At 37.8% G+C, this 27,727-nt stretch overlaps 1 protein-coding gene across 1 annotated transcript in view; it reads right to left on the bottom strand.

Annotated features, from left to right (window-relative positions):
• Positions 1-22,759: 22,759 nt before the first annotated feature.
• The window catches only part of PROS1 (protein S), a 93,584-nt gene continuing 88,616 nt past the window's right edge, over positions 22,760-27,727 (bottom strand). The window contains exon 15 of the mRNA XM_010590388.3: positions 22,760-24,042. Coding sequence (XP_010588690.1) covers positions 23,882-24,042 — 161 coding nt within the window. The 3' untranslated portion in view covers positions 22,760-23,881. The remainder of the gene's footprint in view (positions 24,043-27,727) is intronic.

Genomic DNA, 27,727 nt, shown 5'->3' with positions numbered 1-27,727 from the left:
TTTGTTATCAGCAAGTTTTTCAAATCTCAAACTTTGAAAGGATGATAAATGCCATGAATCAGGCCAATCTTCCTAGAACATCCATTTAATTGCAAGATTTGGGAGGCTCAGAGTAGGAAGAGAAGTTGTTTAACTAGTATACAGTTGAAAATGTTGGTTTTTATATTAAAACAAACACTGATATCTGGGAGATAAAAATAATGCTCCAGAATTTTTAGGATTAAACAAAGATGTCAAATGAATTTAGTACAGCTGCTTCAGGCTATACTCTGGCCATCTGGGATACTCAGCTACTTTCCTCTGTTTTAAGGGGAGTTGCAGGGAAAAAGCTTGGAAAGTGTGGCTGTAGACCCTTCCCCAGTTCATAGAACTGTCAACCTCACCTCTCTACAAAATAACAAAACCCATTCCCATTGAGTCGAAATTCTAACTCATAGTGACCCTATAGGACAGAGTAGAACTGTTCCATAGGGCTTCCAAGGAGCAGCTGGTGGATTCGAACTGCCGACCTTTTAGTTAGCTGCCAAATGCTTAATCACTGTGCCACCAGGGCTCCACTCTGTGTAATAAAAAAATTTGCTTCTTTGGTTCAATTCACCAAGTAGTGAGAATTTATTATGAATTCAGCACTTTAACATGCGTTCAAAGAAATACTCGAGTATAAGACACAATAATCGAGGAAAGAAACAAAACATAGCCATTTTTATAACTTACAGACTCAGTGAGCATATTGGACAGATGCACATGAAATAATTCAGCATTTTAAGAAGCCCTACAATTATTCCTGCAACAACACAATAATCGTTGAGCATGTTTGGAAAAGGGAGAGAAGCCTGAGTGTTAAGAGTGAGGAGCACTATTTTGCTTTTAATGAGTAAGGAGAAATCCCATTTTATGATGATCAAAGTCAGTGGTTTATTCAAATTTTATTTGATTTCTCGAATGTTAGAGTACAACAAAGAAAGAAAAACACTGTAAAAACATAAAATGCACTCTTTTTTTTTTTTCAAAAATGTCTAGGGAATTTTAGATTGATAGTTGAATACCTTACTAACCAGAGATTTTTATGTCAATCACTAGTTTTCAATTAAGTATAATATGTTGCTGTTGTGTGCCATTGAGTCAACTCCAACTCATAATGACCCAACAGAACAGAGCAGAATTGCCCCAGAGGGTTTCCTAGGCCATAATCTTTTCAGGAGCAGATCGCCAGGTCTTTTCCCCCACAGAGCCACTGGTGGGTTCAAACCTCCAACCTTTTGATTAGCAACCAAGCACTAAGCCATTGTGCCACCAGGACTCCTAAATAAAGTATAATCATACAAAAATAAAAACATGTTAAACATAATCCAATATATCATTTGGCACATAGTGGGACCTCAATATATATTCATAAGTGAATCATTCTCCTCCAAGAAATGAAATCATTCGTGGTTCCAGCTAATATATCTCTTCTCCAGAAAACCAAAACACTACTTTTTTCTAAAAAAAACAAAGGATTTCAACATATTTGCTCTTAAAGAAGAATCCAATTTCAGGAAGTTTATTTGACTCGTGTTCTCTGTAATGAGTTACATATATTTTAATGATTACTGTGTGTTAAGGTCCCTTAGTAGCGCAGATTGTTTGCACTCCACTGCTAATCTAAAGTTTGGCAGTTTGAACCCATCAACCTTTTACAGCAAAAGAAATGCCTGGTGATCTGCTTCCATAAAGATTACACCCAAGAAAACCCCATGGAGCAGTTCTACTCTGTAACACATGGGGTCACTATGACTAGACATAGACTTGAGGGCAATAGGTTTGTTTTTTGTTTTTTTTTTTTTTAACAAGAATATTACTACAGTCTCAATCTACATTTACGGAACAAGAAACCACAGTGTAGTGACTTCAGAGGGACGGGGGTTACAACTCTCTACTCAACCCTCGATCTGTCTAGCACTTCTTCAACTATGTTAGGTGGAATGACACACTGTGCCGAGTCAACTGTTTATTCAGCTGAGGAAAGAGACATCAACCTGACTAATGCCAAATGGTTTAAGATTTTCCCGAAGTGCTAGATTGTTTTAAAGACATTATTGAATTACGACTACATAGTAGATAACAATTACACAAAACAAAGGAAAATCACTCAGAATTAATGAATTCTGATTTAAAACATAGCATGTGCCATTTAAGAGAAATACTGATACCTGAACTGGGATAAAAGAAAGTTTAAAATAAAGTTTCATAACTTTAGATGGCTATTCGGTGAATGTATATGTTTAATAGCATTATAAAATATCACTTCTAAAACACCATCATATTTGCAGACTGCATATTCTTAGGTCACAAAGTCATGATTCATATATATCAAGTCGTTTTATACTACTAGCAAGTGTTGCCAGCCTGAAATATAAAATGGAGAGGGTAATAAAACTTTAACAAGCAGCGATAAAACTAATGAAATATAATCCCAAATATACTACTCTAATTCATTCGGAGAGGAAACACAATCACCCAGTCCTGAGGATGAGGAAATGGAGCTAGCTCCATAAAAACACATATTCATCATAGTAACGTGGATCATTTTAGAATTAGAACTAAAAGAGAATTCAAGCTGATTACAGTAGTGTAATTATCATGGCCAAATAGATGAGGATCACAGGATGAAGCAACTATTCACATATGCTTATTTTGGCTCCATATTTAAAGGTATGGAAATGAAAATATTGATGTTACTTTTAATAGAGATAATCTTTCACGCTGAGGATAGAGAAATTTCCTGATTGTCAGATTGAGCAGCATTGAAGAAGTTCAGTTATGGCTTCCAAGATCAATATGTAAGCGGGTCACAAGTTTATTTGCATACAGTTTGCCTGTGCCTATAATAACCATCCAGGCTTGGCCCACATAGCTTCAGATTGGTGTTATATTACCATGTCCCTTGAGATTGTAAATTCACAATTGTGTGTTTCCTCCCTCATTTCTCATCTGTTTTTGGGAACTTAACAATTTCAAGTTTGACAAAAAGGGAGGAGAAGGGAGGGGAAAGACAGGGAGAGGAGAGGAAGGAAGAGTGGAAGAATAAGGAGGGGACAGGAGATTGAAGCAAAGGTACAATTTGTTTGGCTTCCTTTCTCTGTAGCTTTGATGTCCTGCGTGCAAAAGTGGTTCAAGGAAGCAAATAAACATCGGAGACAAGACTTATTTAAGATGACTTCAAAATAGACAAGATTTCTGTTTCTTTGAAAACGCAACCTCCGTTGTTGCACATATAGTTTATGCATTCGAATGTATTAAAAAAGGGAAACAGGTCCATCAAAACAAAAAAGCAAACCCACTGCTGCAGAGTCAATTCTGACTCATAACAACCCAATAGGACAGAGTAGAACTGCCCCATAGGGTTTCCAAGGCTGTAAATCCTTATGGACGAGGAGTGTCCCATCTAAGTTGTCCATTATCTGAAGTGTTCACAAGACAACTCGGAATTCTGTGCTTAGTTTTCCCACCATAAGAAGATTTAGAAAAAAATTAGAGGAATTCATATCAATGATTGGCTTCTATAACCCAAAGAGCCTGAGGACACACATAATGTCAAGTGGGGTCCAGCAATGAGTAAGACAGGATATGGAACTCTATCCAAGCATGTTTACGATAAGCAAAACGATGGAGGACAGTGAGATGGTGTACAGAGATGACATAGAAAGCTGACTTTCTGTTCACCAAAGGGCAATCTAAATGGGCTAGTAGGAATATTTTCCTAATAGAATGGTCTCACAGAAAATGAGGTTATCTGCTGTAGGCTGAATGGATTGAAGCATTTTTAAAAACTTGAGCTAATAACATGCTTGAAAACACAAAAATGGATAGAAGTAACGTGTCACATGAAAAATGTCTGCATAACAAGAATGACATTTTCTTTATTATCTGAACTTTTTTTTAAACTAGAGAATAGAATATGAGATTGAACTGTAAGAAATAATCAAATGGATCTTACTTTCTGTTTTCTCATTTATCTTTTTTAAAAACATATGCTCCTGTCTACTGGATTCATTTCAGTTTGGTAGATAAGAGTACAACCATTGGCTTCAAAATTGTGTCATTGTAAAAGGTAACTATTTCCAACCTGTCCTGAAATTTAATATACAGGTGACATATTTTCCATCGTTAAAATGACAGTTATTTCGTTTATTACTTTCCTTCAATGGGTGTCCTGAGGATTAATGCGGAAAAATACAGAAGTGAAATGATATAGAAATTAATTAAATGATAAATTTTGTAAGAACTGTTTTGAGAAATATTTAATGGTACTATTTTTTTATTGAATATAGAAGGCTGATCATTTTTTCCACTAAAAATGAAATCAATACAATGGCCTTATCCTATACCTTTCACTGAATACTAACAATTTTATCAGACTGGAGGTAAGAGAACTTCAATATAAAAAAGCATAAACTGACAATATCTTATGAGGAATATTGTTTGGAATAGGAGAACTGAATTTGGCCACATTTATGTTTTAAGGGGGCGATTTGGATTGTTATGTTGTATGATCTGAACCAAACAGTCTTTTAAATAGCTTTCGCTCATTTTTTAAGGCATTCATTTAGCGCCATCTTATGGTAAGACAAGTAAATGCCAGCTTATTTGAAATGATAAGCAGAGTCTCGAGTGAGAAGGAATATGCCATTTGATTTTGTTCATGCTGGTAATCTTCATCTCATTTAAAAGAGCCTAGCAAAAGAATCAGCTGTAGTAACTGCATACCATATAGCTAAGCTCAACTTATTTATCCACCCTAATAGCATCAGTACCAACTCAACGTAGCTGATTAGACCACAGGGAGCCAATAACGTTTCCCATTTCAGATCTGTTTCATATTCTGGATGCCTTATATAAACCAAAAAACCAAACCCACTGCCATCCAGTCGATTCCAACTCATAGCGACCCTACAGGACAGAGTAGAACTGCCTCCACAGAGTTTCCAGGGAGCGCCTGGTGGATTCAAACTGCCGACCTTTTAATTAGCAGTTATAGGACTTAACCACTACGTGCCACCGGGGTTTCCACCTTATAGATATAAAAGAACTATCAAATATTCAAAGCAGTGTTCTTTGCATAATTATCTCCAAATCACAATTTACAATTAAAATGGTATTTTATAACCATAATGCCTTTTCTTACCTAACTAAAAAACTCTGAGCATATGAATAAACATGTATAAGCCCATGTATGGGAAGGACCACAGCAGTTTACACTGGAAATGTTGAACACACAACTTAAAATGGTACTTTTTTCACTAAGATCATTTGCATCTATTTTCAATGGTACAAAATCAAACTTCAGCTTAAATCTCTTCTACTGAATTGTCAAATCCTCTCTAAAATTGTGGGGGGCACAATCATTCAAATCATGATCATCTGAAATTATTTTAAAATATTTATGTTTTTATGTTTATTTTAACTGTATTTTATGCTTTACGAGTTAAAATTTTGCTTCCAAAATCAGAACTTCAAATAAAAACTCAAGTTGGTAAGGGAGTGAGTCTGGATTTAAATACAGAATTTGTTATCTTATGAAAGAAGGTCTTTTAATCTAAACAGTCCCAAAATTTAAATAAACTACAGAGAAGTGCAATCCCTTTAGGGCATCTCTCACTTCGCCGTGGAGTCGATTCCAGCTCATAGCAACCCAATAGGACAGAGTAGAACCTCCCGTAGAGTTTCCATGGAGCACCTGGTGGATTTGAACTGCCGACCTTTTGGTTAGCAGCCATAGCACTTAACCACTACACCACCAGGGTTTCCTCTCTCATTTAGAAAGTACTAAATGAGCTGAAATTTTTGCTTTTAATTGACAGCGTAAAAAGAGAATTGGGCCATTTAAACTCTGTTGTCTTTATACATTGAAGAATATCAAATGCTTTCCAACATATGATCTCAAATTATAAAATTTAGATACACCAATCAGCTTCATGGGACAGGATCCCAAGTTATATTTTATCTTTTCCTTCCTCTACTGAACACCAAACCCATATTGTTTATTAGATTTAGCAGGTACAAGGCTATAAACAGACATAAGACCAGCATGAACATTACTATATACCTAACTCTTTGGCCTCAAACTGTCACTAATTCTATAACTCCCATCAATTTAATACAGAGGCTTCTACAACCTGTTCATGGTTTTACATTACTTTTATATAAAAGAAGTTTATTCTGATAACCTTCAATGGAAAGGATATCTGTATGTGAGAGAAAAGAAAATGAAAAAAAAAAAAATGACCTAATGGAGAAAGAAAAAAAAAAAATGTAATGGAGTAGAGATGGAGATTAACTAATCCAAAAATTAGGTAAACATTGTTATCTTGATCATGAGTGTCTACTATGAAAAACAAAGAAAGCCCAGTAAATAGGCATAATATAGAAATAATAAAACAAGTAGAAAGTCTAATCAAATCTTGATACTTTTAAAGGTCTTAGTAATTAAGAGTGGTGATATCAAAATTAAAATCATTCTACGAACTATTTAATTGCCTGTCAATCCCAGAAAAAGTTTAATTTAATCACTATGGGTTTGATCCAACAGAAGTCTGAATGGCAGGAGCAGCTAGCAGTGGTACAGTTACAAATGGAAAGTCTCCTGAATCTTCAGCCACCATGAGGAAGATGAGGGGCATCCAGAAGGTCTGGCTACTGAATAACATCAAGGAAGGAGCACTGGTAAGCTTCTTAGCTACACTGTCTGTTTTGTTAAGGAGAAGTAAGAACAGAGGCAGTCTTAGTTAATGTTCTCTTGACTACAAGCAACAGAAACTTGAAACAAAGAGAAGCATCTGCTATACAGCTACAAGTATATACAAGTGTATAGGCCTACTCAGAGTGACACAAAAACCATGTTTGTTATGGTCCATGATGAAATTAGGTATAGAATTTGAAATTAAATATTTGGAAAGTTGTAAAGCAATTCGATAAGTAATTTTTGTCTGCTGATTCTTCTCGTAAAAAGATCCACAGGTAAAAAAAACGTGTGCTTTATATTAGTTTTCTCTTTCTGCTGTAACAAATCATCACAAACTTGGTGGCTAAAAACAAAAGAAATTTATTCTCTCCCAATTCTGGAGGCCAAAAGTCCAAAATTAATTTATCTAGGTCAAAATCAAGATGTTTGCAGGGCCCCACTCCCTCTGGAGGCTCCAGGAGAAAATCCATTCCTTGCCACTTCCAGCTTCTGGTGGCTGTTGGCATTCCTTGGCTTGTAGCCACATAACTCCAATCTCTGTCTCTGTCTTCATATAGCCTTCTACTCTTACACGGGCAGTTCCCAGTTTACAAATGAGTTCCATTCCCAAATCTGTTTTTAAGTCAAGTTTGTATGTAAATCAAAACAGTTAAGTACAGTTAGTACTTAACCTGCAGGCCTGCCACGCAAATTGGAAGGGCAGTGTTTGGGGCACTTGGACAGTGGAGCCAGCCCTTTCTGAGCTCCAGGGGAGGTGAGTGCACATGGCCTGTTCCTTCCTGCACCGGGCTGCAGCTGAGCGCACCATGTTGCAGGGGCCTGGCCACCACCAGCTATCACCCAAGGACAGGCCGCTGCACCTGCACAAGCAGGAGAAGCCCTGCATATTGTGAGAGCCTGGAGGCCCAAAGGAATCAGATTTTTCCTGATAGGCTTTATAGTGTTAGTTCATAACTACAGATTGTGCATAAATCAGACTTTGGTCACCTGGGGACTACCTGTGTACATCTGCCTCTCATAACATGACTTGTTATTGCATTTAGGGCCCACCAGATAATCCAGGATAATTTCCCCATCTCAAGATCCTTAATGTAATTACATCTGCGAAGACCATTTTTCCAAATAAGGTAAATTTACAAATTTCTGGAATTAGGATCTGACATCTTTGAGAGACATTTTTCCAGTCTACCACAAGCTTGTGTTTTGTATGTCTTTGTTTTAGTTGTTTTTCATTGTCATTTTTCTAGTAATAACATTTATTCTAGTTTACAAAAGTATTGGTTAGCCATAGTTTGGGGGAGAAAGAACTGCTCCTTCCCACAGATAGCTTAAAAAGCACAGGTGTAGTGACACTGTTCGGGGTCCTCCCAGATCCCTGTGAACTTTCCCAGTGTCAGTGTCTGTTATGGATTGAATTATGTCCCCCCAAAATATGTGTTATAAATCCTTACTTCTATGCCTGTGGTTATAATCCCATTTGGGAATGAGTTGCCTTTGTTATGTTAATGAGATGAGATTAGGGTAGGGTGTATCTTGAGTCAATTTCTTGTGCAATGTAAAAGAGATTAAACAAGCTAGCAGAGGAGAGATGGGGTAAAACTGACACCAAGGCACATGAAGGTCTTCCAAGAGCAGGAGCTCAGAAGGAACAAGGACCTTCCTCCAGAGCCAACAGAAAGAGAAGGCTTTCTCCTAGAGTGGGCACCCTGAATTCAGACTTGCAGCCTCCTAAACTATGAGAAAATAAGTTTCTGTTTGTTAAAGCCACCCACTTGTGGTATTTCTGTTGTAGCAGTGACAGCGTCCCCAAAAGGCCCTCCAGTCACCCTCTGGGAAGTAGGGCCTTTGAGCTAGTGGAACATCTTCAGCAGCAGAAGCAGAGAACTGTAGTGCCTGGAAGTTGACAACCCCCGCCCCCTGCCAAGATGGCCCATGATTTCCTCATACAGAAGGATGAAACCTGCTCCCTTGCCCTGAGTAACGAGAAAGAGTGAGGGGTAACTTACACTCCAGGGTTCCCCTGTGGATTCAGCTGTCACCACTCTTGCTTGAAAGAACACTCTTGCTTCTCTCCTTCCCTCACCTGCTTCTCTTACTCCCTTGCCAGTTTATCTGGGAGCACTTTCTTGATAAATTACTTACACATGATTCCCTTGCTTAATGTCTCCTTATTTTGAAGAGTCTGACCTAAGATGAGCCCTGGTGGTTCGGTGGTTAAAAGATCAGCTGCTAACCAAAAGGTTGGCAGTTGGAATCCACCAGCCAGTCCTTGGAAACCCTATGAGGCAGTTCTACTCTGTTTTATAGGGTCTGTATGAGTCCGAGTGGGTTTTGTTTTTGGCTGGACCTAATACAAAGTTTATCTCACAGATAATTGTATAACGTTCTCTTACACTGGGGAACCCAACCTAAGGCAAAGGGTATCTCCACGTATCCAAAGGGAAACATGAGTAGTAAAACCTCATTTAAAAACTGGAACCAGGTCATCCAGCTCTTTCTCTGGTTGTCTGAAACCTCACGAACTACTATCTCCGCTTCTCCCTGCATGTCTATTTTATTATTGTCTCTGCACAATTCAATAAGGAGCCCTGGTGAAACAGTGCCTAAGAGCTCAGACTGCTAACCAAAAGGTTGACAGTTTGAATCTACCAGCTGCTCCTTGGAAACCCTATGGGGCAGTTCTACTTTGTCCTATAGGGTCACTATGAGTCAAAATCGACTTGACGGCAACACGTTTTGTTGCACAAATTCAATCTCTGCTTTGCAGACCTTACTTTAAATCTAACTTTTGGTCTTAATTTTTTGCTAATTCTATTATTTCCTTCCATTTAATACAGTAACTTTCTACAATCTGTTCATGGATTTTATAATACAGTATCTTTACACAAATAACGTACACCTTCTACATTTGTTTGCCAACTGCCCCCTCCTCCCAGGAGGTACTTTCATAAGTGCTGTTATGCCCTTTTTTTTTTTTAACATGTTGCTGTAAAAAAAATTAGCATAGTGCATTTACAAAAATACCTCGCAGGAGGTGGAGGGAGTGGTTGGCAAACAAACATGGAAGGTGCAAATTATTTGCATAAGTTATGGTAGTTTATATAAAAGAAGTTAATTGTAATAAACTTCAAAAAAGGGTCACGCCACAACTCTAGAGATTACAAAACTCTTTAACGTGATAAACCAAATTAATTATTTCTTAGTCTTAATCACTTGTGGAATAAAAGAGGATCTGATTGACCCAGATTATATTGGAGGAAAGTGGTAAAAACATTGAGTAGAATCAGTAGGATTCGGTACACAGCATTACTGCCAACTCCCACCCCTTAAAGAAGGGTTTTCACTTTTAAGAAAAGAGGTCAATGGTATGGGCCGAAATAACATAAGTTTGTGATACAGGGGATATCTGGAGGAAGGCATAGGGAAACTTGTTCTTGGGCCTTGGGGAACAACTTGCAGGGAACCCAGATGAACAGGGAAGTATATCCTAGACCTACAATGTATTTTCTTTGAGTACAGACAGGCTTAAACTGAATGTGACATAAGGAAAGATCATTAATAATTTTATCATTTACTGAAGAGCAATATCTTAATTTAGCCATAGGGATTTTTATTAGTTATAACAATTTATGAAAACTTTTGTGTTAATTATGATTAAACACATTATCATCATTATTTAAAAGTTAGCTATCATTTACTGATTATCTGTTATATTCCAGGCAGTGTATTTAAATCTCTACATTATTTCAATTTCTTGTCACATTGATCCTTTGATACATATGGTGTCCTCATTTTAAAGATTCCAAAACTGAGAATCAAAGCATAGTAACGCACTCAAGGTCACACAGCTAGTAATCTGGATGAGGATTCCAAATATTTGCTACCAAACCCAAGTCATTTCCACCATGCCATGTCACTGGCTCAGCAACTCCCCAGTGTGTCAAACAATGACCCTATTTCTTAGCCATTGCTCATTCCACCACATCAACTGTCTCAGCTTCACTTCCCCGTCTCTCAAAGCCCAAGAGTCCATGGTGCTAATGGAGGAGACTCATGAAGAGTAAAGAACGTGTTACCTGTGCACATTGTTGCATCTCACACATTTTCTGTGAGGGTTATATGAAACTCATCCAGTTCCACATGAGAACTTCCAAGTAAGTTCAAGTGTTCCTGTCTCTGGAATGAATTAAACGCAATTTGGCAGGAAACAACAAAACATATCTGATGACCTCTCTCTCCATTGTGGTTATTTAATCTAAAAAAATTTTAACTGGATGTAACTTAAGCCACTGAATAAGGTTAGAGGTAGGAAACAGTTTTTTATTGTCCTTGGTGAAAACAGGAAAGTAAATACAACTTTGTTCTACTGAAGCTTTGTACTGGGGATTATTGCATGGTATTTTTGTTAGGTGCCATCGAGTCTGTTCCAACTCACAGCAACCCTACGTACAAAAGAATGAAACACTGCCTGATCCTGCACCATCCTCATAATAATTCTTATGCTGGAGCTCATTGTTGCAGTCACTGTGTTAATCCAGCTCCTTAAGGATCTTTCTCTTTTTCACTGATCCTCTACTTTACCAAGCACAATGTCCTTCTCCAGAGAGTGATCCCTGCTGATAGCACGTCCAAAGTATGTGAGACAAAGTCTCACGTTCCTTGCTTCCATGATACATTCTGACTGTACTTCTTCCAGGACAGATTTGGTGTATGCCATATTCTTCGATTCTATGTTCTTCACCAACACTAGGTATCAATTCTTCTTTGGTCTTCCTTATTCATTGTCCAGCTTTCACATGCATATGAGGCAATTGAAAATACCATGGTTTGGGTGAAGTGCACCTTAGTCCTCAAACTGACATCTTTGCTTTTTAACACTTTAAAGAGTTCTTTTGCAATAAATTTATTTGCCCAATGCGATACATTGTTTGATTTCTTGACTGCTGCTTCCATGGGTGTTGACTGTGGATCCAAGTAAAATGAAGCCTTTGACAACTTCAATGTTTTCTCTGTTTATCATGTTGTTTATAGGTTCAGTTGCGAGGATTTTTCTTTCTTTATGTTGAGTAGCAATCCATACAGAAAGCTGTAGTCTTTGATCTTTATCGGTAAGAGCTTCAAGTCTTCTTCACTTTCAGTAAGCAAGGTTGTGTCATCTGCATATCCTCTCACATACTTTGGACATGTTATCAGGAGGGATTATCTCCTGGGGGACATCATGCTTGGCACGGGACCTAGTAGTGTTTTGTTCTGTTGTACGTGGGGTAGCTATGAGTCAGAACCAACTCAATGGCACCTAAAAACAACAAGGTCCTGTGAACAGACATTTAAGAAACTAAATAAAATCGGCAGTGGCTTGAGAGCAGTGAATGGATGAATTAAAAATAGTGAGATAAGGCTGGTAATATAGGCCATACCATGTGGAGAGAAGGATGTCAAGAATGTTGATCTTCATCCCAAAAGCCATAGTCACTGAAGAAATTTTAACTAAAGGGTGGTGACTAGTTCACTCTGGCAGCAATGAGGGGAATGGGTGAAGAAGACCAAATGTGGATAAATGTCCATCAAATAGGAGTCTATTGTAGCAGTACAAGTGGAAGATGATGGTGGCTTTACCAGGAGGAGTGGTTTGGAAATGCATAACAATAGAACTCAAGAAATATTTATAAGCACAGTGAGAAAGCACTTGGCTGCTAAGTGAAAAGTTGGTGAGCAGGAGAAAGACGTGGCAGTCTGCTTCTGCAAAGATTACAGCCTTGGGAACCCTATGGGGCAGTTCTACTCTAACCTATAGGGTCTCTATGAGTCGGAACTGATTCCACAGCAAATTTTTTTTTTTTTAATGTCAACAAAAGTATACAGGAGTATAAATAAATTTTGGCCACTGTCTTAGTTTCTTTGTGCTGCTATAACAGAAATACTACAAGTGGGTGGCTTTAAAGACAGAAATTTATTTTCTCACAGTTTAGGAGGCTAGAAGTCCTAATTCACGGGGCTGGCTCTAGAGGACGACTCTTTCTATCTGTTCTGGGGAAAAATTCTTGTCTCTTTCAGCTTCTCTTCCTCAATTCCTTGGTGATCTCTACATGACATTTGTCTTTCCCCATTTGTTCTTGCTTTCTTCTGTGCTTAATCTGCTCTTTTATAACTCAGAAGTGATTGGCTTAAGACTTACTGTTCACCGATATTGCCTCATTAACATAAAAAAGGAAACTATTCCCAAATGAATTAGGATTTACAACACATATTTTGGGGCATACAATTCAATCAATAACAGACACAATACAGATGAAATGGTTTTTCTTCCCAGAGTAAAAGAGAAAAGCTTCACAGAAATAGCATTTAATATGGACTTTATTTTTTTTTTTTTAACAATGAATTGGTGACATGAAGGAATGACAGTTTATGCAGAGAAAACAGCATGACCAAGCCAGTGGAGGCATAAAAGTGTAGCTCCTTGAGGGCCAAAACTATCTTTGGTGCATTTTTTTCCCCTATACTAAGCACTTACGATAGTGTTTGACATATAATAGCTGCCCAGTAAATGAATGTGTTCAAAATGTGTCATCCAGCACAGCTGTACTATAGAATAAAAAACAAAAAAACAAACCCAGGGCCGTCGGGGCGATTCCGACTCATAGCGACCCTATAGGACAGAGTAGAACCGCCCCATAGAGTTTCCGAGGAGCACATAGAGGAAAATGGATGTAGAGAATAAGAAGGGAAACACAAGCAAAAATAAGTTTGAACTTCCTCCCCTAGGCAGTGGGCATCAAAGAAAGTCTTAAGACACAAAATTAACTTGAGGGATCTTTGTTTTCTAAACAGCAGCAAACAAGAAGCTGAAGGCAAGGAAATTAGATTTTGGCACAAATACATTTAAGAGGCAAATGCAACAGCCCAGGCACTGCAGTGGTAACTTAGAAGGTTACAGATTGCAAAAATATTTCATTGGTAGAATTGACATGACAAGAGGTGGCAATGTTGAAGAAAATGCCCCTCACCCCCATTTAAACTTAATTCTTACCCCTTCCCAGAAACTAAAAGCCCACGTGATAAAGATGGTTCTGGGAAAAGTTTAAATAATTAGATAAGACATAATAGCCTATAGAACGCAGACATTCAAACTTAATAAACCAATCCAAGCCACCTCTTGATGACAACAAACACTTTATACACTACCCTAACAGTTTGTACTGCATATAAAAGCTCATCAAAATTGCAATGTGAAGCACTCATCTCTTTAGAGGGGTACTCCCTGTTCAAGAAGAGTTTTATTATTATTACTATTTTTTCTGCCCAATAAAACCTTTTAACCCTAATTGACTTATTGATCAGATTTTTCTTTGGACAGCGACCAAAAAAATGTATATGAAGGAAGCAAGGTGAGAAATAAGTATGAGGTCAGGGATGAATGAGCTGTTTAGAGGAAGTGCCCAAGTGGGCGGTGATTCTTTTATTTAAGATAAAGAACACAACAGGAAAAAAAAAAAAAAAAGGCTTATAGGAATTAATAATAAATGCAATTTGGGCTCTGTTAATTTTGAAATGCCAGGAATGCATTAGAGATATTCTAGATACACAGATGAAAAGCTCAACAGAAGACACGGCCAGCGATAAATCTTCAGAAGTCATCTCCAAAGACTTCGAGCAATCAAACTGGAATACGCATAAACAACTCTCATACTGCAATATGCATAATTCAAAACCATTGAGTCAGTTTCGTTGAGTCAGTTTCGACTCATAGGGACCCTGTAGGATAGAGTAGAACTACTCTATAGGGTTTCCAAGGCTACTTTCAGAAGCAGACTGCCACATCTTTCTTCCACAGAGCAGTTGGTGATTTGAACCACCAACCTTTCAGTAAGCAGCCAAGTGCTTAATCACTGTGCCACCAGAGCTCCTTGAAATATGCGTAATGTGAGAAAACTCAGCAGTGCACCAAGTTCACGCTAAGTCACAGGAGATACAAGGTGTGTTCTCTCGAAGCTTCCATTTTAGTCTATGGCAAGAAATTTCAAGTATTTGCAATTGAAAAAAAAATTAAAAACTAAACTCACAGTAGCTACTAGGTGCTGAAAGAATTCACTTTCCCATAGAAGGTTAAGGGAATGATTCGCAGAAAATGGAGACACAGAAAACATTTGGGGAGAGAGGAAGCTGAGCTAAAAGGAAAACAATCATATGATGGTTATTTGAGAAATTTTATGAACAGGAATAGCTGATATGAATTTGGGGTTTCTGTTTTGTATGAGGAAACCCTGGTGGTGTAGTGGTTAAGTGCTATGGCTGCTAACCAAGAGGTCGGCAGTTCAAATCTGCCAGGTGCTCCTTGGAAACTCTACGGGGCAGTTCTTCTCTGTTCTATAGGGTCAGTATGAGTTGGAATCAACTCGACGGCAGTGTGTTTGGTTTGGTTTTTTTGGTTTTGTGTGATACCATCAGTTGCCATCTACTACATCAAAACTTTAGAAGGTCTGCTACACCTATAAAGTTATGCTCAGGGGAAACTTGGAAAAAAGAGCTCCTCTTCCACATCTGGGGTGACATTTTTCTGAACAGGTATGGATGGTACTGAAAGGATAGTGAAATAATATGCAAAGCAGACTACATCAGGAGAAGCAGGAACTCAAAGCCAAAGGTGAATAGGGAAAGCTCTCACCCTTCCCCCCCAAAACAAAACCCCAGTTCCCGGAGAGATGGGGAAGGACCCATAGTGTACTGAATGAGGCTTAAGCAAAACGAAAATAAACCAAAAACCACAAAAGACAGACTACCTCATCTGACATCTTAGATTTCAGTTTACACATACTTTTAAAAAAATTAAACAATGATGAATATATTGAATATAAAAACTACTGGAATTAAGATAAAACCCAGCACCTCAAAGTAATTTTGTGCTTAGGGTAAACAACTTCAGGTTATTCTCCCAGAACCCCCCAAAACATAAGTTCACTCCTCTGTGCTGTCGAAGCAGCATTTTCAATTTGAAAAGCAACTGAAAAAGGAGACAAGAGATGTGATGAGAAGTTGTGAAATCAATCATGAAATTGTGTAATGTGAATAGAAAGTCAAAGAGGAAATCCAGCAAATTTCACATTTAAAGGATAACTTTCCAGAGGTGCCTAAACGAAATAAAATATTCACAGAATGCCGAGAGAGACATGATACAAAACCTAAGACTTGAGAGAATATTTCAGATAGGAGGCCCTGGTCAACAGTGTCAAATTTGCTGAAAAGGTCAAGAAAATGATAAATATAGCCTTTAGTTTGGCAAATGGAGTTCAATAGCGATTTTTACATGAACAATTTCAGTGGAATAGCTGAGTTGTTTGGTAGATTAATTTGTAAATAAAAGATTTGTTTATTTTTTTGAATGAGGCAGAGAACATAAATTATTCTTTTGGAGGTTTAGTAGGGATGAAGAGAAGAAAGAAGTAGGTAACAATTGAGAGAGAAACAAGATGGAATAAAGAGCTCTTTTTGAGAATGGAGAAATCTTGGATGTATTTGAGGAACAGGGAAAAACTGGGAGAAGAAGGAATTGATTAAGAATTCAAGGAATAGAAGGTATTTGATGGCACAGGATACAAACAAAATGGTGGGCACGGAACAGGCACACAAGTGAAGGGTTGTCATGGACAGGAGAAGCACTGCTTTTGTTCTACATTAGTAAAGTGGGGTGAGGGAAGGCGGAAAGCTAGGTAGACACAGAGAGACTGTGAGGCCTCTGTCTTCTCTGGGAATCCTGAGGTTAGGCTATCTGCTGAGAGCTGGAGGCACAGGGTTGGGCTTATGTATAAAGAAGTAATAAAAGTTTAAAAAATTTTATGGGAAAAGGGATCAATTAGAGAGAAGTAAAAGAATCAGTGAGCACAACATGAATGTACTAAATGCCACTGAATTGTACACTTTAAAATGTATTTTACCTTGATAAAAATAATAATAATATTAGTGATCAAAGTGAGAGAATGGAAAGCATGTAATCAAGGTTAAAACAAAAACCAAACCCACTGTCGAGTTCATTCCGACTCATAGAGACCCTATAGGACACAGTAGAACTGCTCCATAGAGTTTCCAAGGAGCACCTGGTGGATTTGAACTGCCGACCTTTTGGTTAGCAGCCATAGCACTTAACCACTATGCCACCAGGGTTTCCTAATCAAGGTTAGTGGGAGGCAATAGAAAAATAAAACCAAAAAAAACCCAAACGTGTTACTGTCAAGTCTATTCCAACACATAGCTACCCTATAGGACAGGGTAGAACTACCTCATAAAGTTTTCAAGGACCACCTGGTTGATCTGAACTGCCGATCTTTTGGTTAGCAGCCGCAGCTCTTAACCACTATGCCACCAGGGTTTCCTCAATCAAAAAATAGGAAAGAAAAAGTAGAATGTTCAAAGGCCATGACCTGTTCTGCCAAATGTGTTGTGGCTCTGTTTTAACTTTACTGGCCTGAAACAAAATGAAGACCAAAATGTGAGTTTATCTTCAAAGGCAGATGGAGAGAAAAAGCAGCATTGCAGGCAAAATTATAAAATGTGCAAGAAGGAAAACATACAGTTGGGTATTATGCTTTAATCAGAGGAGGAAAAGACAGGTCCGTTAAATGAAAATAATTGGTTTTGTTCCTTTGAGAATGAGAAGAATCCATTTGACTTATTCCCAGTGTGTCAAAATAATGATGAAACACTCCTTTTGTATGATTATTTGAAAAATAATGACATGTCCAGGTTGATAGAAAAGTGGGGGATTTCCTCTGAGACAGCTCTGGCAAGATTTGTGGATGTGGGATATTCCACAGTAATATGAGTCATCTGTTTTGCCTGGGACATGAAATTCCAAGAATGAGGAGGAAAATAGGATGCATCTTTGCATGTCAGTACCTTCCTTACATGGTAATATCGTTTAAGGGTGAGCTAACTTTTATCTTAAATCAGCCTGTTGTGGTCTTGAATAGAGACAGCCCTTTCTTGCTTCCTTATAGACAGAATAGAAAGAAGTCTTCAAAGCTTCCCTTGCTCTCTGGCTAATGCTCTGCTATAAACACTCAGCTCTGAAATTGTTCATTGTTCAGAGTCTCTGTTCTAGAGGAGATAATAAACCCAAACTAAATCAAGCCCTTTGCCCTAAAGTCGATTCCGACTCATAGTGACCCTACAGGACAGAGTAGAACTGCCCCATAGGGTTTCCAAGGAGCAGCTGGTAGGCACAAACTGCTGGCCTTTTGGTTAGCAGCTGAGCTCTTAACCACTACACCACCAACGCTCCTCAGAGGAGGTGATAGTGAAGTATATTATAGTTCATCTTAGCATGCAAAAAAAAAAAAATTATTTATTGAAGCTCAAATGTCTCCTTTTTTATACTTTATTCCTTGTTCTCCCTTGGACCTTCTCTCATGCCTCATGATTTTAGGGGAACCAAGATTTTTCAAGTACCCATGAAGTCACTGGTATTGTAGAAAACAAAGGGGTTGTCCAGAGCAGCTGTAGATTCATAAAGAGTAATAGGTTTTTTCCCTCTCCTTAAATGTTTGCAACCCAGTTGGAGAGGAAATAAAGCAAGTTTAATATTTGAATTATCTATTATCTCCCTTTCTGTATACCCCAATAAGTCTTGTATCTATTTTTAATAAAAGAAATTACTTTTTTTTTTTTTTTAAGAAAGCGTGAAATAACTGCCTATAATTGATTAGGTTATAGAGTAGAATTTTCTTTTTCTTTTTTTTTTTTTTGATTGACTCCATGATATACAGATGAAGGCCAAGTTGATATGAACTTCTAGAATCTTTTTTCTATTATCTAAACTACACAATCAGCTATCTGGAAATTATATAAAAGATCACAATATATCAGTGCTTTACAGTAATTCCTTTCAGGAAGCAACAATGACATTTTAATGCTTTCAAAGGAAATACATGTAAATGAATTATGCTAGTTAGCTGTTTCCTAGGTTTTTCACTTTCCTCTTTACATAATTTACAAGACAGCTAGAATTTATGTCTTTTGTTAAATGAACACTAATATGAGTGTTTAATAGGTTAGCATTTCTGTTCTTGCACCGTAACGGGTCTGAATGTATCTTTTGAGTCTCTTGGTGAAAATTGTGATGATGAAAACCTATAGCATAAATCCATATTTGAAACTTTTCCAATATTACTCATTTTCTCCAAGTCTGGCACTGATAATCAAAGGGACAGATTTGAGACACTTTTGATCAAATCATATGTATTGTCTCTTTACTTCAGCATAAAAATGGAATCAAGTAAACAAAGCAAGTTCTTGCCATTTCCAAGGCAAGCGTGAGAAAAAAATTGGGAACTACCAGTGAAGGTACCTGGAAAGAAAGGCCTGGGATCTACTTCAGAAAAATCAGCCATTGAAAACTGTATGGAGCACAGTTCTACTTTGACACAGATGGGGTTGCTATGAACCTTAATGTCAACTCAATGTAACCCAATAACGTAGGCACTATTATTATCCCATATTTCAGATGAAAAAAGTGGAGGAACAGAGACATTAAAACTTGCCCAAGTTGACAAGCTAGTTAGTTGATGGAATCAGCATTTAAACCAAGCCATCTGGCTCCAGAATCCCTACTCATTATGACATCATATTCTTCTCACTCCTTAATCTTTTCTCTCAACTTTTAACATCCATCTAATATGTAATATGAAATTGAGACATGTAGTAAATATGGGTGGCGTAGTGGTTAAGTGCTACAGCTGCTAACCAAAAGGTCGGCAGTTCGAATCCGCCAGGTGCTCCTTGGAAACTCTATGGGGCAATTCTACTCTGTCCTATAGGGTCACTATGAGTCAGAATCAACTCGGTGGCACTGGGTTTTTGTTTCTTAGTAAATATGGTGGGTTGAATGGTGGCCTCCAGAAACCTATGCTAAAGCTCTATTTCCCCGCACCTATAAATGTGACCTTATTTAGAAATTGGGTCTTTGCAGATGTAATTAATTAAGGATCTCAAGATGAAATCACTCTGGACTTAGGGTAGGCCCTAAATCCAATAACTAGTGTCCTTATAAGAAGAGGAAAGGACACACACAGCAGAAAAGGCCTTGTGAAGATGAAGGCAGAGACTGAGTTGCGCAGCTACAAGCTAAAAAATGCCTGGGCCCATGAAAAGCTAGAGCCGTCAGAAGTAGCATAGCTGGGCTAACACCTGGGTTTTGGACTTTTAGCCTCCAGAACTGTGAGAGAATAAATTTTAGTTGTTTTAAGTCATTCACTTTATGAGATTTTGCTTCAGCAGCCCCAAGAAACTACTACACTAGGTTTCTAACCCGAGGGAATTGGTGAGTTCTGAACTATTATGCTGTCTACTTTATGAGTCACTTGGCTGAGGCTCAGGGATCTGTTTGTCTGAAATCATAGGAATTGTAAGATACGCAAAAATTCAAGCTATCATGTTATAATGCTATATGGTACAGGATGTACCCATACATTGTATTTGCCATAAAAAATTGGAAAGACAAGTACAGAGGTTTGGATTTTTTTCCTCAATTTTAAAGCATTAATGTTTAGTAAGATTAAATAAAACTATTTCTCAACAACCGCAGGTTTGTCAATAGCAGATTTGAGGTACTCGTTCATATCTGCATAAGAAAAATCTTTAAAATCTGATTGTTCTTACTTTTTTTTTAAATCACAACTTCAACAATTGTCCATCTAGAAATCCAAGTAGGTATGGAGAAACATACAGAGACAGAGTGCTTCTTTATACTCCAAAGTTCTAATATGCTAAATCAAATAATAAATTCAGAGAGCATATGATAATTTATAAAAAGAAATGATCATGTAAACAAATTTGCCAAGAATTTCTAAACCGATCCAAAGACAAACTCAATAGAAAAAAACTGATACATCTCAAGCCAGCAAGGGGTTCTTAAAACATTTTTAAAGAGCCATAATAGACACAGTATAAAACTTGTACAAGAATTTGTCTCAGTAGATCCCAGTGCCAAGCAATGTTTCCTAAACAATGGAAAAAGAAGACTCAGAAAAAGCTTTACTTGGCAGAATAACTCTTAACCACTGTGCCACCAGGTCTCCTTAGAAACAACAGAAAGTTTTAATTCAAAGTTGGCATCTGTGTGCAGTTGCCAGCCCGTCTTCTTTGGAGTTGCTCCCATCCCAAACCCATTCATCTACGCGGGTTTATGGGAGATGCATGTTTATTAGAATCACCTGTCGAGTGAAAACTGCCAATGCTCAGGCTGCACACCAAGCCAATTAAATTAGAACCCTGGAGGGAAGAGGTGGATCAGTATTTTTAAAGCTCTACACTAGCTTTATTGCCAGTCTAGTTTGAGAACTACAGGTCCAATGTTAGTCACATCATTGTTGACTGGTTCAATATTGAACACCCGACCCAAGTAGTGCCAATCAGGTCTCTCCTTTGGAATTGGACTGAAAGATAAAAATGATCATTACTCTGCTATGTCTGGCCTATAAGTGTCATGAATGTGTAAGTTCAGGGTTGATTGGCAGCCATGTTCTACAATGTGAACAAGAACTGAGGAAACCAGTCTGTATGAAGAGTGTAAAATATAGTTGCATGGAAACAGGTATGAGAACCACAGGCAGGGAGTTTTCTTAGTTCACTGCAGCAATCTCCAGAAATATTATTTCAGCCCTTGAATTTCAAAAGTGAGCCAAACATTCTTTCCAAAAATTATGCCTTTCCCTTAGCTACTTCCAAATGAGTTTCTGCTATTTGCAACCAATGGAGTCTTAGCTCATTTGTGTTTGCTGTCAGTAGCAGCATTCAGTGTGAGTAAAGAAGCTTTTTTTTTGCTTATTATAAAAAAGAGCTTTCTAATAGAGCCGAGTTTGGTAGGTAGAGAAGTGTACTGCTCAGGCCTCTTTCAAGAAAACCTGCTCCAAGGAGCATAGCTGACTGAGAGCCCAGTGGTTACCCCTCTGGATTCACCTGGGCTGCCTCCCAAACAATGACCGAGCACCCAAAAACCAAATCCGTTGCCATCGAGTAGATTCTAACTCATAGAAACCCTATAGGACAGAGTAGAACTGCCCCATAGTTTCCAAGGAGCACCTGGTGGATTCGAACTGCTGACCTTTTGGTTAGCAGCTGTAGCACTTAACCACTATGCCATCAGGGTTTCCTGACCAAGTGCAGTGGGGTACTAATGCCAGTGGCCCTCTTCTCATATTTAGCTGCTGTTTTTACAGAGCCATTACCTATCTCTGCAAATAGTAAGTTCTAGGGGATTCTGTAATGACCCTGTCACTTGGACCTTTTCCATTACATAAAGCTAAGGGTAAAGCTAAATAGCACTAAATATCCCACTTGCTCTTCATAAAACTACTGCTCTCTACCAATTCTTTAAAAGTAGGAATCTATATTTCTTGGGAAAGATTAAAACTCTAAGATCAAATCTAAGATTGTGAGTTGAGGTCTGGACCTCTCCCCCTCTAGGCCGTATGTGAGCATATCTCAAAGGCAGTTAGATGAAATTTATCAATGGGTCTCTGGAGCCTCTAGGAACATCGCTTCCTGCTTGTAGATTTCTGCTTCCAATGGGAAATGTGGAATCAATCCACAGAGCTGTCCTTGTATCTGAGCATAATTAGGTGAGAATCAGTTTTCCTCTCCAGAGGAAATTCACTGTTCCTTTTCTCCCCTCCGCCTTTTTTTTTTACTTTTCTTATACTTTCAGTTTTTCTCCTTCCTTGCCCTTTTACACCAACATAATTACCAGTAGTTGTTCAGTGAAAGCCATCACTCATAGCCATGGTAATAATTGGGAGACAAATCACATTCAGAAAGATGATTGAGCACGATTTCTGGCATGCGTCAAGCACTCAATACATGTTACTTTTGCTTTCTTTCCTACCTGAGCTCCAGTCTACAACTCAGCCACAAGTATCCACCAAATGTTTGAGCTTTATCAGTCTTTCAACTGAAGAGCTATTGTGCTGCTTGAAGGATTACATGTATTTTATGTTCTGTTCAAAGAGTTGATAGAATAAAGATATTATCTGAATACATTTTAGAATATATACCAATTTATTAAATTTTACATGATACAAAATATCTATACTGAAAAAAAAAGTTTATTTTCTAAAACTGTCAGTGAAACACCTGTTGTGAACGGTAGGTTTGACAGTGATAACTATTACTTAAAATGTCTTACCAACAAGTATGTGACCATCTTACCTCCTTACTTCTTTGATTACAAAGACCCACTATTAACTCTGTCGTTCTGTGATCAGCCTTTTATTAAAATCAGTTTTAGTTTTCATAGTTCTTTTTGTCCCACCACAGCCACATTATGGTATCCCACTCTGACAATCGAGGTTGGGTGTAAGGAGAACTATGAATTTTGTCTTCCACGTTGTTCATTTTCCTTTCCATTGGTAAATTCTACCTTTGCTAATCCATAGCTCACACAGCCAAGTTTAAGGGATGTATCCATTCCAGCTTTGCACACCCATTCCAACACAATCCATTTCTCATCACCGTAGAATTAAATTGTGCTGCTGTCAAAAAACCGTCCCACTTATTTCCTAATCCAGTAAAGATATTGTTTCAACTTTGAAATCAGGTAAGAAGAGGACGAAACCAAAGCTAATCTCCCTGAGGAACTGTTTTAGAATAAAGCTTTAAGACCTTCTATTCAATTTAGACTTAATAGGCTCTTCTGCCTCCATTGGGGAAAACAAAACAAAACAAACAAACAAAAATACTATCTGCTACGATCAATAATATTTAGTCACATGCACTTTTGTTTGGGCTTACATCCTTGCCTTCTGAGAAAAATTGGTATTTAAACACTAGCTCATGATTGCAAAATTAAATTTTCTTTCACAAATAGAAAAATGAAGCAATATCATTTGTAGGAAAATATTTAAACTTAAAAGTTTTATGTGTTTCATTATTTAATTTCTAGATAGCAACAAGGTAAGACTTTTCAAACATGATTTGTATCACGGCATACATATATATATACACATATTTGTTTTGTTTTTGAAAAAGGACCTTTTTAAAATTCCAAGAAGGTCAAAATACTGCAAAATAATCAAGGTCCGCACATCACAGGTAAAATCCTTCAGCTGTTATTGAAACATAAGTATAATTACACACAGAAAAAAGATAATATCAAAAGAGAGAAAAGATGCCTTAAGAACTGTTTGTGTTTTTCAAAACCGTCGGACATGAGTGAGCTCTAATATCATTGTGTTTAGAATTGGCTTCATCCAGATCCAGTTGAACACCATTAATATTCACTTCCAAACAGCCATTATAAAAGGCATTCACAGGTGTTGCATTGAAGGGAATATCTGTAGAAACAGAATATTAAATTATTAACCCAAGACTTTGGGCAGCTTATTCATTTACAGTTAGGAGAATCATTCAGACTTCCCATTTCCAACCAAATTTTAATCCTAAAGGAAAAGTTAATAATGCAATTCTATACAATAAATGTATATTAAATGACCCCTACATATAAAATTGCCACCTCATTGATTCCAACTCATGGCGACCCCTTGTGTGTCAAAATAGAACTGTGCTCCATAGGGTTTTCGATTGTTGATTTTTCGGAAGTAGATCATCAGGCCTTTCTTCTCAGGCACGTCTAAGTGGACTACAACTTCCAACCTTAGAGTTTATAGCAGAGCGTGTTAATTGAATGGAGGCAATGGTGGTTCGGTAGTAGAATCCTCATCTTCCTTATGGAGGTTAGGGTTTGATCCCCAGGCAGTACACCTCGTATATAGCTGCCACCACTGTGTCAGTGGACGTTTGCATGTTGCTATGAGGCTGACACGTTCCAGGAGAGCTTCCGGACTAAGAAGGACTAGAAGAAGGCCTGATGATCCACCTCCAAAAATCAGCCAGTGGAAGCCCTACGGATCACAACAGTCTGATCCACAGGCGATCGAGCGACTGGGCAGCGTTTTGTTGAGTTGTGCATGGGGTTTCCATGAGAGGGAGCCAACTCAACTGAAGTTAACAACAATGTATAAATATTGTGCTTGGCACTGAATTCAGCCTATCATGAGTTCCTCTGTGTCTTAGCTATCCAGTGCTGCTGTAACAGAAATACCACGGGTGGTTGGCTTTAATGAGCAAAAAATTATTTTCTCACAGTTTATAGGGTCACTGTGAGTCAGAATCAACTTGATGCCAACAGGTACAGGTAGGTTAGGAGGCTAGAAGTTTGAATTCAGGGGATTGGCTCTAGCGGCTAGCGGAAAGCTGTCGGCTCTGGGGGAAAGTCCTTGGCAATTCTGTGGCATGTATCTTCCCCTCTGTGCTTGCTTGCTTGCTTGCTGATTTAACTGCTCTTTTACATCTCAAAAGAGACTTTTAAGACACACCCTACACTAACAGGATCTCATTAACATACAAAGAAAACCTATTCCCAAAAGGGATTTTAGTTACAGGTATTTAGGTTAGCATTTACAACGCATATTTTTGGAGAACCCTATTCAATCCATAACACTCTGATTTCATAAACACAACAATTTCTATTCAAAGTTAAGATACATGAACATACTTGAATAGAAGACAGCCTATTCTTATTTGTGATATTCTATTTTATTATTTCCTCTTTATATTTGAGCAATAGTTTAATCATTGTTAAATCATTTTACCAACTCCAAATTAGAGTTACTTGGTTATCTTTTTTAAATGCCATAGTAAATATATATCTTTTATTATTCCTGGAATAAAAGCTGATTACTATACTTTCCAAAGAAATATTTTGTTTTTGAGCACACAATGGCAGTTCATGATAGGGAATTCACTTTTATGTAATATTTGGTACTCTAAAAAAGAGTAACTTCAGTCACTCCTCAGTGAATAGTTTAGGGTCATTTTAGGGCCTTTTGGCTTTTCTATACATTTACTCTTTTTACAAACTATTAATATATAAGTGATGCCCTTGGATTCCTAAGGACTATGGTTCATCTTAAAAACATCTGTGTCTCTAATTGCTGATTCTTTTTTTGACATCTCCTTTCCATGTATTTTAACGCACAGTTGATATCCTTCAGTCCTTATTCTTCTTTCTCGGTACCTTATGCAAAAATGTATGATGCAAGTTTTTCACCTCTAACTTACCAATACAATAAATAAAGTTCATACTGTTGTATGGGCTCACTTAACATTTTTTAAGAAACCCTTTCAATGTCCGGCTGACCATCATAGAATTTGCCCCTATTATAGAAATCCTCAGAACCATCAATTTCCCCTGTTAATTCTCACCGGGCAATTTTATATGCCTACTTTTTGTATCAATTAATATCTATCTTATAGTTTACACTCTAAATATCTCACTTTTCAGTTCTTTTCAATTTTTCCTCACTGTTTCTAAACACATCTTGTCTGAAATTAGTCCTCAGTGCTGTTGCCACTAGAATTTTGATATTTTTACTTCTTTTGAACTCTTTTATTCTTTGACTGATATCCTAAAATTACATTCAACTAATTTATAAATAAGGTAGTATAGGTGCTCAATAGAGAATTCATTCATTTGAACTGTAATTATACTTCCTAATATATATATATATATATATATATATATAGTATATTGCCATCAGTTTAGTCTAGCCACCTCAGTTTTCTCATCTGTAAAATGTGGGTAATAATAGTACCTATCTCACAGAATTATTCTGAAAATTAATGAGCCGAACAATGCTAAGACAGTTTTGTAATTGCTGTCACTGCTGGTATTATCACCGCTTCTTCATGTGGACTACCTTAATAGCCTCCATGTTCATCTCAGTTGCATTCAGTTTCACCTCCCACTGATCCAACTCCACCCAGTATGCAGAATTGATTTTTTTAAGTTGCAATATTGATGCATCACATTCTTGTCTTAAATAATTCAATGACTCTCATGGCTCTTGTACTAAAACTGAGGGCCCTGACCTAATCCACACAATCCCTACCCACCTAGCTTACATTCTCATCCTACACTACCATCCCCCTTGCTCCAGTGTGTCAACCCCTTCCCACTTTGTTCACACATGGACCATTTTACCACCATACTGTGATCATTAAGGTTGTGTGTCAACTTTGCTGGGCTATCATTCTCAGTGTTTGGCAGTGAAGATGTAGTTTGGCAGTCATGTAACTATGTGATCACTTCCATGATGAGATTTGATATACTGTGATCCCCTCCATGATGGGATCTGCTATAAGTAGCCAATCAGTCAAAAGGGAGTTTCCTTGGGGGTGTGGCCTGCATCCAATATAGGTGGACTTTCTGGCAAGGCTTGTGGGCTTTGCTCACACTGGACCCTGCAACTGGCTCCTCTTCTTCTGACCTCTGGTTCTTAGGACTTGAGCTAGCAGCTTATCTGCTGTCTTGCCTGCCAAATCTTGGGATTCAACAATCTTCATAGCCTGGGAGTGAAAGCCCTACTGTCTGGCTTGTCAATATTAGGTTTACCAGCCCCTGTGGCTATGTGAATCAGGAGAAGCCTCCAGCCTGACCCACGTTCCAGCCTTTACAACCATGTGAGCTATTTACTTAATATAAATTTCTCTCTCTGTATGCATATATATTTATCTGCTTTACTGGTTTTGCTTCTCTAGAGAACCCAGCCTAAGACACATACTAATTCCAATCACTACTCCCATTACCTGGCTAGTTCTTCAGATATCAGAATTATATCTTACTTATTTCTTCTTCAGAGTCTTTCCTGAACCTTAATAAGCAGGTCAAGTCCCCATTTTCAGGCTCTCAAAGCAACTCACAGTTCTTCATAGCAGTGATCACAATTTTAATAATTTGGATTTTTTTAATCAGTTGTTTAATGTCTGCCTCTCCTACTGGATTGCAAGGGCCTTAATATCAGGGACAATATCTGTTTATTACTGTGTCCAGGGTGCCTGGCACATAGGTTCTTAAGAAATATTGGGCAAATGACGAAGAATTAATATTGGACTCACAAGGCTATTGTGAAGGTGAAATAAAATAATAAGTCTTTTCTGGATAGGCTAGCCAAATGCAGC

Source organism: Loxodonta africana, chromosome 20 (genome assembly GCF_030014295.1).
Source record: "Loxodonta africana isolate mLoxAfr1 chromosome 20, mLoxAfr1.hap2, whole genome shotgun sequence".
NCBI lineage: Eukaryota > Metazoa > Chordata > Mammalia > Proboscidea > Elephantidae > Loxodonta > Loxodonta africana.
The sequence above is the reverse complement of the archived record's forward strand: the minus strand, read 5'-3'. Positions and strand labels throughout refer to the sequence as shown.